Source organism: Drosophila suzukii, chromosome 4, assembly GCF_043229965.1.
Source record: "Drosophila suzukii chromosome 4, CBGP_Dsuzu_IsoJpt1.0, whole genome shotgun sequence".
In the NCBI taxonomy this organism is placed as follows: domain Eukaryota; kingdom Metazoa; phylum Arthropoda; class Insecta; order Diptera; family Drosophilidae; genus Drosophila; species Drosophila suzukii.
Genome location: NC_092083.1, coordinates 739111 through 753515, shown reverse-complemented (window position 1 = coordinate 753515; position 14405 = coordinate 739111). Strand labels below are relative to the sequence as shown.

The 14405-nt window shown below is 36.1% G+C and overlaps 1 protein-coding gene across 19 annotated transcripts in view; it reads right to left on the bottom strand.

Moving 5' to 3' along the window:
- unc-13 overlaps nucleotides 1-14405 on the bottom strand; it is a 51573-nt gene that overhangs the window by 28961 nt on the left and 8207 nt on the right. For 15 of the 19 annotated variants that reach the window (XR_011604515.1, XR_011604516.1, XM_036814818.3 and 12 more), the window contains one exon: nucleotides 305-436. Coding sequence is in view for 17 of the 19 variants with exons in the window: in XM_036814818.3 (XP_036670713.2) it covers nucleotides 305-436 (132 nt within the window). In the remaining 2 variants the exon portion in view is untranslated. Of the gene's footprint in view, nucleotides 1-304; nucleotides 437-2359; nucleotides 8303-8358; nucleotides 8419-8924; nucleotides 8985-14405 lie in introns of those variants that run through there. The other 4 variants (XM_036814707.3, XM_036814776.3, XM_065867296.2 and 1 more) reach the window with 3 other exon arrangements.

Genomic DNA, 14405 nt, shown 5'->3' with positions numbered 1-14405 from the left:
TTTCGATATCAGTATGAATAGATTAAGTTTTGAGTTGTGTAAAAAGAGAGTTTTGTTTATCGGAATGTGTTCTCTAACTTACGACTGGGTGTATCTTGCTTTGAGGCTAATAATAACAAAGGATAACAGAAGAGATTTGTAAAAGAGTCAGGTTGAACCATATAAAATAATGTTAGTATAGACTATTCTAAGCACAATTGCAAATATAGCTTTCGTTCGTATAAACATAGTAACGTTTTAGAATTCCCGTTGGCCATCACCAAAAACACTGCTGCTCAGTGTAGTGTAATATTAAAGAACTTACCAGCTCAGAAACAAGGGGAATAGATTTTCTACGAGGCCGAATATCCGGCATACTGTCAATATTGCTATAGAACGGATTGTCACCAGGATGTCCATTGGTACGTAATCCAACATCTCCAGTACCACCGCCATTCTGAAAAAAATATTAAGTATTAATCAAGGATTGTACATTTGGAACCCTTACGTTTGGGTATGGTATACACAGTGATTGCAAAATAAAGCCAAGAAAGAAAGTTAACTTCGGCAAGCCGATGTTTGTATACCCTTATAATTATTAAATTAAAAAATACAAACAAGAAAGGAAGTTACCCTTGCAGTTATAATTATAAAATTTTAAAATACATAAAATGATATTCCCAATAGTATAAGATATTATGTCAAAAAACATATAATTTTCCCACCAATTTTTCGATCGTTCCTATGGCAGCTATATGATATAGTCGTCCGATTTCGATACAATTTAATTCGAAATTCAAACCTAATTAAAAAATGTTATTTCCAAGCTTAGGAGGTTATATGTTAAAAAATACCAAAGATATAATTTTTTTATTTTTTTTTCCGATTATTCCTTTGGGAGCTATAAGATATAGTTGTCCGATCCGGCTGGTTCCGACTTATATACTACCTGCAAAAAATATATGAGTTTTTTTGGAAAGTTTCAGCCCGATAGCTTTAAAACTGAGAGACTAATTTGCTTAGAAACGGACGGACAGGCGGACATTGCTAGATCGACACGTCTAGTCATGCTGATCAAGAATATATATACTTTATGGGGTCGGAAACGTCTTCTTCACTGCGTTGCAAACTTCTGACTGAAATCAATATACCCTCTGCAAGGGTATAAAAAACAAATGGAGATACTTTCTTGGGAGCAGACTCGACAGAAAGCTACATGAACCCATTTTAAAAGTAAAGTTATTGCTTTAGAGTATTCCGCCCCAATTCGCAAATTTTTGCATTTTACTAGATTAAGCCAAAGTCGATTTCCATTTTGTGTACGTTCGCGACCGCATGTTTTGTGCCAATATTATGAAAATGATAGCTCAATAAACCCCATCATTTACACTAAGCAAAGAGCTAACAAAATGCTATCGAACACCAAAAAAATTCAGAAAACGTTTATTTTCTTTTTTTCATTTGAACTAAGTGAGTACGAACGTATGTTCGCGATCCCTGGAAATGCCCATATACTACCTGCAATGGAAAGAAGTCTTTTGAGAAAGGGTTTTGTCCACTTTTTCTTTCTGTAATCCAAAATGGCCTTCAAAGGAATTCTTAAAGGTAATATTTTTAAGACCGAATGATTCCTTTACAGAAATCCGAGTCAAAAGAAAAACAAATTCATAGTTGACTGTTATGAGAGAAGACCATTCATAATATGATTTAAAAACTTTAATCATTTTATTTAGGTAGTTCTTTTGTTTCTGCGTGTTTTTTTAGAACAACGAGTTGTTTAGGCAGATTCCTTAAATAGGTTGTAAGGGAAAACCGAAAAACTTACAACTGGGAAAATAAATTTTTAGACATCGGATTTTATGTGAAATCGTTTTTATACCCGTTACTCGTAGAGTAAAAGGGTATACTAGATTCGTCGGAAAGTATGTAACAGGCAGAAGGAAGCGTTTCCGTTCTAGCGTCAAAACTGTAGGAGCCACAGTTTTGGGCGGTTTGTGGGCGTTAGAGTGGGCGTGGCACATTTCTGAAACAAACTTACGCTGGGCAGGAATCTCAGGAATCTGCATGCCTAATCCCAGTATGGTAGCTCTTATAGTCCCCGAGATCTCAGCGTTCGTGCGGACAGACGGACAGACGGACATGGCTAGATCGACTCGGCTAGTGATCCTGATCAAGAATATTTGTACTCTATGGAGTCGGAAACGCTTCCTTCTGCCTGCTACATACTTTCCGACGAATCTAGTACACCCTTTTACTCTACGAGTAACCGGTATAAAAATTGTGATTCAATCCGACGCCAAAACATCATAGTTACTGACATGATTACACTGGGTATAAATTATATATTTTTGTTGTCTGTCATAAACTTAGCTTTAATTACCTTTTCCTTGTCCTTGGTCAATTCATCTTCTTTAATTTTATCTTGATTATTTTTCTCCTCGATCTTGCGCTCCTTTAAAGTTTTTAATAACTTCCACTTGCTACTGCCAAGACCCGCTCCACCATTGCTACCTATAACCTGGGATCCATCAAAATCTGATTCTTGACTAATTAACTTTTTAGGGCTCTGAGATGGAACTAATTCGTTTTTAATATTCTCCAATGAATGCGTATTACTCTGAGCAGGTTCCAGGGGCTTGTTTTTTAAATTTTTATCAAATTGTGGTTTAGACTTTTCATTTAAATGTAAAAGAAAATTTGGATTGTCCAGCGAAGGGTTTCCATCATCTTCAATACAATTTTCTGCTTCGCTTATCTCAACATCGCTCATCTCTGCCGGCGTATCAGGTCCAGATGTCTCACTAGATGCCGTCGATTTAATTGGTCTATCTTTTTCTTCATTTTCTGCGTCGAATTTGGTAATACATTGATCAAAGAGTCGATTATGTTCCTTCTGTTCACATTCATTTTCAGAAAGGCATGACGAACTTGAACTGGCTTCACCGTTAGAAATATTTACATTTCGTTCGCGTGCTTTTTTCTTTAATCGTCGCAATTTTCGATGTTTTTTATGTAGATAAAATTCAGTCCCCGCGTCCTTTTCTTCCATCTCGGCATCGTCATTCGAATCCATTTCCGAGGCTGCCACTTGGAAATCGCCGTTTACATCCTGCCAAGCGCTATGCATGTCACATACTGTTGCAAATTTTTCACCTGCTGCCTTTGCAACCACAAACTCTTCAACAGTATCGTGAACAAATACGCCTGCCTGTAAATTAACGACGCTTTTAAGCTCACTAAATACTTCAGACATCCGTAACTTTACACTTTCACTTGGAGAAAAGGTAGTAAATTCCTCGTCATTTTTACAGACATCAGATCGAAATCGATCTCCTCCGTTAATATCGTTTTGGACCAGTTGCCCTATCTGGGAAAATAACACCTCGTTATCATCACGTGGTTCGCCAGATGCGATTCCAGAAAGTTCTGCACGTTGCTGTTCCTGTTCCTCTAGCTGGCGAAGCTCATAATAAAAGTATTCGTCGTCTGTGTCTATGCTATCCTCAGTGCTTTGCCTCCGCGAAGAAGAAAGAGTGCGAGCAGAATGTTGACTTCGATTATCGTCATCTTCCCGCGACCCATAGCCAGGATTGTTTGGAAGGTCTAAACACTGCTGCGTGACCCACAAAACACCACTGGCACTGAGATTACGAGTGACTGTTGTTGTTGCTGCTGCTGTTGTTGTTGTTGTTGTTGTTGTTGCCGTTGTAAGGAATACACTTAATTCTGTATCCCCAACATCTTCAGTTGTTTCATGAATACTTAGGGTGGGGACATTCACATCAATGTTAGCCGAGTTTCCAAATATGTCCTCATCGCCGAGGTCGTCAATATAAACTGAGTTGAGTTTTTGAAGGCACGCCTGTGAAGAAGTTTCCAAGAGAATCTCTGGCATTTTAATGGTAACATTTTCCACATTGCAAATTTCATTACTATTTGTAATGGAATTGTTGTCGAGAGGATTTGTTGTCGAGACAGCAATGGTTGATATGGGGCTTTGAATCTTTTTAAGGTCCCCTACAACAGCGAATAAATTATGTGACAGACTGTCCTTTACCTCCTCCATTGAACCACCTAATTCCTTTTCATTCTTATAGGCACAGGTGGGTTGTTTAAAATCTTCCTCTACATCATCCTCGAATTGATTCCTCATAATTTTACTTCCGGTTTTAGAGCTTTTATCGTTATCCGATGAAGTAAAGTCCGGCATATCTAATTCAGAGTCCGACATGTTACAGCCGCGGCGCAGGAGAGAGCTGTGCCGTTTGTAAGTCTTCGCCTTTTGCATTAGATTGTTCATTTTCGACGAAAGTGATTTTTTGTGTACACCAGTATCACTTGGAGTAGGTTCATCGGCAGCGGAATCTAATGAAACAGGAGAGTCGGGATGAGACAGCCGTCGGACGAATGGGGCTCCTGTCGCTCTTCGTATAAGACGCATTGGTAGCTTTTGTAATCTTTTTGATAACTGAACCTGGCTTCCGCTTACGTTGGACCGCTTGTGAGAAATTAACGGACACGACCCTGCCTGGCCACGATGCTGTCTTTGATTGCCTTGACTTTGCACATCACCGGGTAAGGACTGAGATCGATTAAACTTCGATATACGTTTAAGCTTTAGATTATCTGTTAAAAGGGTATTTAGCTTGTTCCATACCTTTGGAGGCTTAGCAGACGAATGTCTTGATACAAACTGTTCATGTTTTTTAGCATGGATAGAAGGATCAGCAGAGTTGACACTAGATGCAGATTCAAAACCGTGCTGTGATTGACTTGAATTGGTTAAGCTAAAAAGAATTGGCACATGAGCTTCAGAATAATTTTTAGGTGGAGGTGAAACAATTGGTATGTACCCGGATTCCTTAATAAAACGTACTTGATTTTGTTGTCCTAAATAATCTAAATTATTGCTGCTATTGTAATCGGTAATAGAGTTGGATGACGGATAAAATACAAGTCTATCTGTCAAATAGGGTCTGTTTGTTTGATGCTGCGATTTTTCAAGATCCAAAGTTGCTTCCACACGGCTATACTTCGAAATGTTTACATCTAGTGGCCGTTCGACAGTTTCAAGATTCTCACTTGGGTATTTTTTTTTTGTTACAGTGGCCTTCAAAGACGGTTTTTGTGTTGGGGTAGTCAACAGGTCTGGCATACGGGCAGAATTTAACCGTTCGGTAGACATTTTTTTTTTATCCAGTTCATTAATCTGGTCCCATTCTAGCATTTCGTCAACTGTTGAAAATTTTTCGATCTCGTTCAAGTCAGAATTCATATCAAAGATAGACTTATTTTCATAGGCAGAGCAAATGGGTAAATTTTTAGAAAGCTCTTGAATATAGTTGAAGTTTTCTTCTGATATTACATAATCGTTCTGTTTACCAATATTAGGTTTGTCAAAGCCGGCCGGTAAACTATTAAAGTTTGAACTTCCAGCTAAAGGCAATGAATGATACGTTTGCAATGTATCTTTACCTTTTTTCTCTACGCCATTATTACAGAAAAAATTGCAGTTTTGGATTCCAGCTGACACGGGGGAATTGGGTGACCAACCGCTCATCGACGATAGGCCCGAGTCTGACTTCGCATTCTTTTGTTGGTGAGAGTCAATATCTCCTCTGAGTTCATTTACGGCCTCGTTAAAGATAAGGATATCGTTGGGAGCTGGTGGTGGCGGACTAAGACTGGATCGGTTTGCATCCATTATTGCATCATTCATATCAGCCGACACTTTGTGTTTCTCAGGATTTTGTAAATGAAGTAGAAAAATCATGCTGTTGTGACGCTCCAGACTCTTTTTTAAAGACTTTATATACTCATCCTCATTGTAAATATTTTTTGTGGAACTTCTAAAATCATCGGTTGAGTTGGTATAGCTGTAATTGCTTTCATATTCAATATCAGAGTTGAAAGGTTTGTCTACTTCCTCAGCAAGCCCGCTTACAATTTGGTCTATTTTCTTCTTACGGTTTATTTCAATCTCTTGAGTCTCAAGAATCTTTAGCTGTTCATCTAGATCGGAATTATTTCTCAATAAATGTGCACTAAAACTACAACTTTTGGATGTGAGAGATGGATTGAGACTGTGAGATGAGATCGTATTTGCACGCGGTTTGTCTTTTTTAAAATCGTCCAGTGAGCTACCAACTAATTTTTTTAAAGTGTCAATATTTTTATTGAACTTTTTCATTACTAAAACAAATTTTTCATTCGTATTCGTAATTCGAAGCCTTCGCAATTCTTCAGATAAAGTAATCGGGTTAAGAAGGAGCAGAGTCAATTTTTTATCGACTTGACTGAGTTTGTGAAAAAACTTTTCCTCTGACCATACTGTGTTGCGTAACTGACTAATTTGTGATGCACTTAAAGATTGAAGGCCTGCAATTTTATTTATTTCTTCTATTAAAGTCTCTGTTATGTTGTCCAAAATTAGTCGGATGTCATCACTTAAACAGCTGATACTAGTTGGTCGTAGATTGTCTAACCCATTCTGTATGTTGTCGGCTCCAACTTCAATTTGATCACCCCTACCTAAGAGATCCGTACCCAATCCTACAGTATCGTTAATAATCTGTGATGATTGTGCTTTTGCAAGGATACATTTCAGTTTATTTATCATGTCCATTTCATTTGTATGATGTTTTTTTTTTCGATGTTTTCTTGACTCCTTACTGAAATTGTTGATTGACTGCCTTACGAGACTGGTTTCTGACGTTTCCAAGGACTGTACTTTTGTAACATCGTTTTCTTCCTCATTGTTTAAGGCTAAGGAAGAAGCTAAGTGGCCACTGATAGCTGAAATTTGTTCGTGGGTTGCTTCAGACTGATGGAGCAATGCATCCACCTTGAATATCTCAGAACTCAAGTCGTTGTCACGATATGCCTCGTTAAGTTTCTTGTAAAAGGATTCGTTCATTTCATTGACAATAGATGAGATTTGCGTTCCTCCGGTGTCTTCAATGGGTAATACTTGGTTTCCGCCCTCACCGGTTTTAGAGGCTGCTAAACGAAAAAACTTAACATCTTCAATAAGGCTATCTACTTCGTTGCTTGTCTGTCTTATGTGATCACCATTTGAATCGACATACGATTGGTCATTTTTGAGTCCTTCTCTTGGCTGTGAAATATTAGTAGATTTTCTGGTCACTTTCGATGATGCACCTGAGGATGCCGAAATCTCATTTAAAACTCTACGTCCATTTATAAATTCCTTCATAAGTTCGGCACGTGCATTATTTGCCAAAAATTGCTGCTGCTCATAGAACATAAGGTTGGAATCTGAGTAAAGTTTTATTCTCGATTCCTCATTTGGTGTTTCAGTGCTCAATCTTTCGTCATTCAAATCAATATTTTCGAAATTAAGATAAGGATTGTTAGAATCTAATGCACAAGCCGAATTTAAAAATACATCCGACTCGCGAGCCTGCGTAAGATCTGTTACTACAGTGCGATTATGATCTCCAAAACTTAGTTCTTTATTATAGTCCGGATCAGATGGTTCGGCCTCTAAGACCATGTCTATACCCATAGTATCGTCCATTACCAAGGGTAACAATTGATCTTCATCCTGAAATGAAGGATATTCTAATCCTTCGAAATTGCTTTGCTGCTGTTCTTGATTTGCTGCTCCGATAAGGTCCATAAGATTACTAACTACAGACTGTTGTTCTATTGATATGTTTTCAAGCTTCTCCAAACGAACCCAAATCTTTCCATACTCAGTAGAAAGCAAGTCCAATGCACGCCAAGCAAACTTTAACTCTGTTTCGAGTAAACTAATCCGCGTAGCAATTTTATCCATATAATCGGAAATAATGTAATCGGAGTGTTGCTGCGAATTGTATATTTGACACAACTGCTGTTCACTTTTTATCGACAACATGCTTCCATTGGTGTTTTGATAACTGGAATAAGACGTATCCAGGCCTATGGGCGACTTACATATTGGTGGTTGCATTTGCGATAATTGTTTCTGAGCTGGGGTCAAGTTTACATGGTGGAGAGAATTAGCCCTCAGCGGGTAATCAGGTCTTTCTGCTGGTTGATTAAGGAATTGTGCCCGAACTGAAGCGGCAGCTGGAGAGTTGGCTAGTGACGTCGCATACATAGTTGATTGTTGTTGGTGGCGTAACTGATCCTTTATTTGAATCTGGCTCTTTAGAGCGTTTTCTGCGAAGATAAGCCTTTCCTCGGTGTTGGATTTTGGGTCCCGCTTTTGGAACTGCCTTTTTTTTTCTGGAATCCCTGGCGCCAACGGCTGAGAGGTGTTCATCGTATAGGCTTGTGGAACCGTTTTTGAAATTAGTTCTCAAATAGTTCTAACCTAAATAATGTTGCCTTTTTAAGATCTGCTGTTATTGCTCTTTGTAAAATACATACGTTTAATCCGATAATCAATGCGAAGCGCCTGAAACACTGAATGTTTATATACATATGTACCTAAAACAATATACAGATTTTAGTGAAAAAATAAAAAACAAGTATACATACATATTAAATAATGTTCCAAATAATATGTATATATGTTGAAAACATATTTCAATCAAACCAGACTTTTAACAGCATTTTAAAAATACTCAAAAAAAATATTACATTCACTTTATTTTTTAGAAATCTTCAATTGTTTTATATCCAATAAATTAAATCTGTGGGTTCTAACTTTAAATTTAACTCTATGCTGAAATTTGTACTATAGTTTTTCTAGCTCCAGTTTTAAGATTGAAATAAATTTTACTCGTATGTTAGCCAGTGTTCGGACATTAAAGGGCGTTTGCAGCTGCCACAAATGTAATTTAATTCAAACAAAACTCTCTTAAAGCCTTGAACATGGCAAAGTTTTTATTTTGCACAAAATTATGTATACGCAATTGAACAAATTGAAAATTATGTTCTTTAATTATTTCTTCTGTCTTTCTCAACTAATACTGTATATTAATACTACGCACAATTATTTGTGCAGTGATGTGATTTGAAAAACGTTGAAATGTAAACTGCAACTTAATAAATTCTTCTTTGTTGCGCCTAGCTTCGTTTTCACGGAGCTACAGCAAATAAGCATTTGTGCGGTTGACGCTTACGCACTAAAAACTTTAGTTTTTAGTACATTTACCTTGGAAAAGCTCATGTATACAGACAAAAAATTTCAAGTCTGAGTACGAAAGCGACAATTTAAGAGAATAATTTGGCTGCATTCTGCGCATGCCTCGACCATTTCCTATTCAACGCTCTTTAAGTCAATGTACTGTTTAGAGTTTGAAAGCTTATTTGTCGAATTCAACAATTTAAATCTGTATTTATTATTTTTGCTGATAAGGAATACTACATTTGGTAGTGTTTTAATTGCACTCATTAATCTCTAATTTTATTATGTGTCCCCAAACCGCGTTGAAGAAACGCTTTTCAAGCGAATTCCAACTTCACACCAATTAGTTTGAAAAAGAGACCTGGACACCCGGCACAGCTTTGCATGTTTTTGTCCGAAAAGCTTTTTAGCAAGTTAGGAATAGCTATGTGTATTTTAATATTAGGAAGAAAACGAATATCGTATATGTATATAAATTTAAGTTAATCCATTAGTTTCCTAAGAAGCTGCTGAATAATAGGGGAGTCGAGCCTAAAACTCACCTCAATAAACAATACCACAAAAGAAAATTTCCATAAAAAAGTAAAAGGCGGTAAATTTAATTTACCTCCTTTTTGCATGGAGATTTTGTAGACTTTTTAATTAAAGTAGGTACTTGTGTTTAAAAATAACACGAAAAAAGGTTTTAGAAACAATTTTTTCATGATACTCTAATTTTAGTAAGAGCTTAACTTGTTATATGTTTTACCGAAAACGAAATATAACGGGTATTGTATCATTTTGACATTAACTTTCCGATCCTTCCAATAGAATACAGTCATCCGATTTGTATTCAATTGAATTCCTTATTTTAAAATATAGCAAATTATATAGTCATCCGATTTTTACACCGGAGTAAAAGAGAATATGATCAAAACTAACGAATTAAAATTATTTTCCTATTATTTTTCCATTAATTATCCGATTGTTCCTTTGGCAGCTATATGATACATTCGTACGATTTTTTTTAGTTGTTATTCGAAATTTTTAAGTGTTAAAAGAATGATATTCTTAATAGTAGAGGTTAATATGTCAAAAAACACCAGACCTATAATTTATTTTATTATTATTATTATTTATTATTTTATTTATTCGGAAAGTATGTAACAGGCAGAAGGAAGCGATTCCGCCTTATAAAGTATATATATTCTTGATCAGGATCACTAGCTGAGTCGATCTAGCTATGTATGTCCGGCTGTCCGTCCGTCCGGATGAACGCTGAGATCTCGGAAACTATAAGAGCTAGGCTACTGGGATTTGGCAAGCAGATTCCTGAACTTCTTGCAGCGCAAGTTTGTTTCAGCAGCGTGCCACGCCCACTCTAACGCCCACAAACCGCCCAAAACTGTGGCTCCTGCAGTTTTGATGTTAGAATAAAAATATTAACTGAATGGTATTGTTCTCATCAATACGCCCACAAACTTCAAAAATTCGTAAATATGAAGGCTGTTATCTCGGATACTATCAAAGATAGGGAATTGGGATTTCAGATTTAGATTCCGTAGCCGTGTACGCAGCGCAAGTTTGTTACGCAAATATGCCACGCCCACCTTAATGCCTACAAACCGCCTAAGCCTGTGGCGCCCACAATTTTCATGCTATAAAATAATTTTAAGTGAAATGTATTAGTCTCGTCAATACCTATCGGTTGACCCAAACAACATTTTCCACGCCCACTCTAACGCCCATGACGCTTAATCTGTCTACCGCCCACATAATAATCGCGGGTAGGTGGCGCATTTCAATCTCGCTTTGCGGCTTGCATATCTCCATTTCCCTTGATTCCCTTTAGTTGAGTAACGGGTATCTGATAGTCGAGGTACTCGACTATAGTGTTCTTCCTTGCTTTAAAATTATTTTTTGATCATTCCTATGGAAGCTGTAGGATATAGTTGACCGGTCAGGATCGTTCCGAATTATATACTACCTGCAAGAGAAATAAGACTTTTGGTGGGAAGGCACCGAGATGGCTTTAAAACTGAGTTCGCGTAGAAATAAACAGGATGGCATGACTAGATCGACCCGTCTACTGATTCTGAACAAGAATATATATACCTTTTGGGTCGGAAACGACTCCTTCAGTGCGTTGCAAACTTCTGACTGAAATTATTATACCCTCTGCAAGGGTATAACACCAAATCAAGTGCCAAAGTTCAGATTATGGAAATCAAGTTTTGTAGGATGGAACACATTAAATAAGGTGCCTGGCATTTTTACATTTCTGATAATCAAATTAAAAACATAATTGTTTAACATCAATTGAATGGTCAACAAGGGAAATTGCTATAGTGGAATGCCTCGACTATCAGATACCCGTGGCTCAGCTAACCAACTTCAAAATAAATATATCTTTGAGTACTGGCAAAGAAACATCGCTGCTTACATTTTTATCTACTTCGCAATTGACACTTCATATTTATATTTTATTGAATATGGCGATTTTTGACTCTTTCAAGAAAAACTAACTAATAATAATAACATTACGAAGCCAGAAAATGACACTTACATGAAGAGTTTCCGTTTGATACTGTAGAAGAATGCTTAGCTTACGTGTACGTTCTGCCGTGGATTGACTATTTTCTACTTTATTTTGGCTATCGCATATCGGATAGCCCTTATTCCACTTATCGCACATGAAAGATGTCGACCGTTGACAGAATTTATCATATAAAATGTTCATCGAAATGTTACTGTTAACAAGTCTAACAATTCAAGAGAAATAGATTACGCCCAAAGCTTTTACGTATATATACCCTAGGCATACTTAAACGCAATTGTCGAATAACTCGATACCTCGCATTTCAAATTATATAACTTGAATATAAAAATAATCCTTTTAGCTCACCTAATAATAAATTAAAAATTCTAATATCAAATAATTTTCTAAAAGTTATTATTTACCCGTTGCAAACGTTTCAAATGTATATTTTGATATTTCCAGTATAATCATATTAAGTTCAAAAAGACTTTAGAGAATAAGATTTCCGACCTCGGAACATCAACTCTACTGTGAAATTATGTTACCTCATTTTTCTGGCAATGCGGGCAACAAAATTTCCATTTACGTGCCACTTGCTTATTCAAGTTTTTGATTGCCAACATTTAGATAAACATAAAGTACAACATGTAGCCATATTCGGCAAGCCGAAATTCTTATACCCTTGCTGTTAAAACCAAGTCCGATTTATGATATAAGCACCAGATTTCGGTAAAATAAAAACACATTTTGAGTCCAAATTAAAAAAAAAATGAAAATTTATGTACATATTTATACGTTACTCGTAGAGTAAAAGGGTATACTAGATTCGTCAAAGCCCCGTCTGGCGCCCACATTTTTAAATGTTTTGTGAAAATTGAAATGAAATTTCGTTATCGCTGTGGACGGCAGTCCACGTAGTGACGAAGCGCACCAGGAGGGTGTGTGAAGGCGACTACTATATATACACAAAAAAATACAAAACCTACAGTAATCGTCCGATGGTTACGAGTGATACATCAATCGAAAGGTATTACAAAAACAAAGATGATTGCATACCAAGACTTTAAGAAAATTAATTTAATTAGTTTAGGAGAAAGAGTGGTGAAAGTGTAAAAGTGAAAATTTGAAAATTTGATCTGTTGGGGCCGGTGGGGATAAATACCCCCCGCTGTTAACCTAGTTATATTCTCACTTTAAATACGTGTCGAAGGACACCTCAACTGTCAAAATTGGATACTCCTTTCAAAAGAAATTTGGAAAACAATGTTTTAGGGGAATTCTCAAAATGAAAAAAATAATTCTGTTTGTCAGTATGTTAGTTTGTCCGCTTGTCCCAAAATGATGTTATAGGATCCTGAAAATTTTAGATGATGTTAAACAGCTTAATATAAGAAACATTAGTTTTACCACTTTTGGAAAAACTAGATAGTTTTGCAGGAAAACAGCTATAAATAGCTGAGTTTTATACATTTCTAACTAGTGAACTACTAAAGCTACAGGCTTGTGCTATATGTATTATATTTCGAAATACTATTTACGCCTTTCAAAAATGATTTGTCTAAATACCACTGTTTTAAAATTATTGGCGAAAGTTTTTTTTATTCCGATTTTTTTAAGCTTTTTTTCTTTTTCGAAAGTTTTTTTATTCCTATTTTTTAAGCTTTTTTCTGATTGCTCAAAAACGGCTCTAACGATTCAAAATTAAATTTTAAGCTGTGTAGTTCTTGAGATTCCTCAACTTTTGACGTGCGACAAAAAAAAGTACCGTTTGAAAGTTATTAATAAAAAAAATGGCCACATTTACCAGTTCAGACCATAGCTTGAGCATTGAACTTTTTTTGTGCGTATCCAACCTCTATTTGACCTGGTCCTGAAAATTTTATATGATGTTAAACAGTCTAATATAAGAAACTTTAGTTCTACCACTTTTGGAAAAACTAGCTAGTTTGGCGGGAAAAGAGCTTTAAATAGCTAAAACTCACATGCCCTTAACTTGTGAACTACTAAAGCTTCAGGTTTGCTATATGTCGTTAGAAAGGTGTTTCTAAATACTATTTACGTCTTTCGAACATGATTTCTCTAAATACCTCCGTTTAAGAATTATCGGCAAAACTTTTTTTATTCCTATTTTTTTCAGCTTTTTTTTTGATTTCTTAAAAACGGCTATAACGATTTCAAATTAAAGTTTAGGATGTATAGTTCTTGAGATTCCTCAACTTTTGACGTACTACACATTGCTGACGAAAAATAATTTTACATTCGAAAAAAGAAACACTTTCTAAAATTTACTTTTTCAGCATGCTACAAGAGAAAAAGGTTGGTGTGTGTAAAATCTTAAATATTTTTCTAAAGCGGGCCGAAAAAGTAAATTTAAGAAAGTTTTTTTTTCGAATGTAAAATTATTTTTCGTCACAAATTATGGTATCAGGACTTTTGTATGTTAAAGGTGCGGTCGTCACTATTTATACCCGTTACTAGTAGAGTAAAAGGGTATACTAGATTCGTCGAAAAGTATGTAACAGGCAGAAGGAAGCGTTTCCGACCAGTTTCTACGCAAACTAGTCTCTCAGTTTTAAAGCTATCAGGCTGAAACTTTCCCAAAAGTCTTATATCTTTTGCAGGTAGTATATATGTAAGTCGGAACCAGCCGGATCGGACAACTATATCTTATAGCTCCCATAGGAATAATCGGAAAACAAATTTTTTTTAATTATATCTTTGGTTTTTTTTAACATATAACCTCCTAAGCTTGGAAATAACATTTTTTAATTAGTTTTGAATTTTGAATTAAATTTTATCAAAATCGGACGACTATATCATATAGCT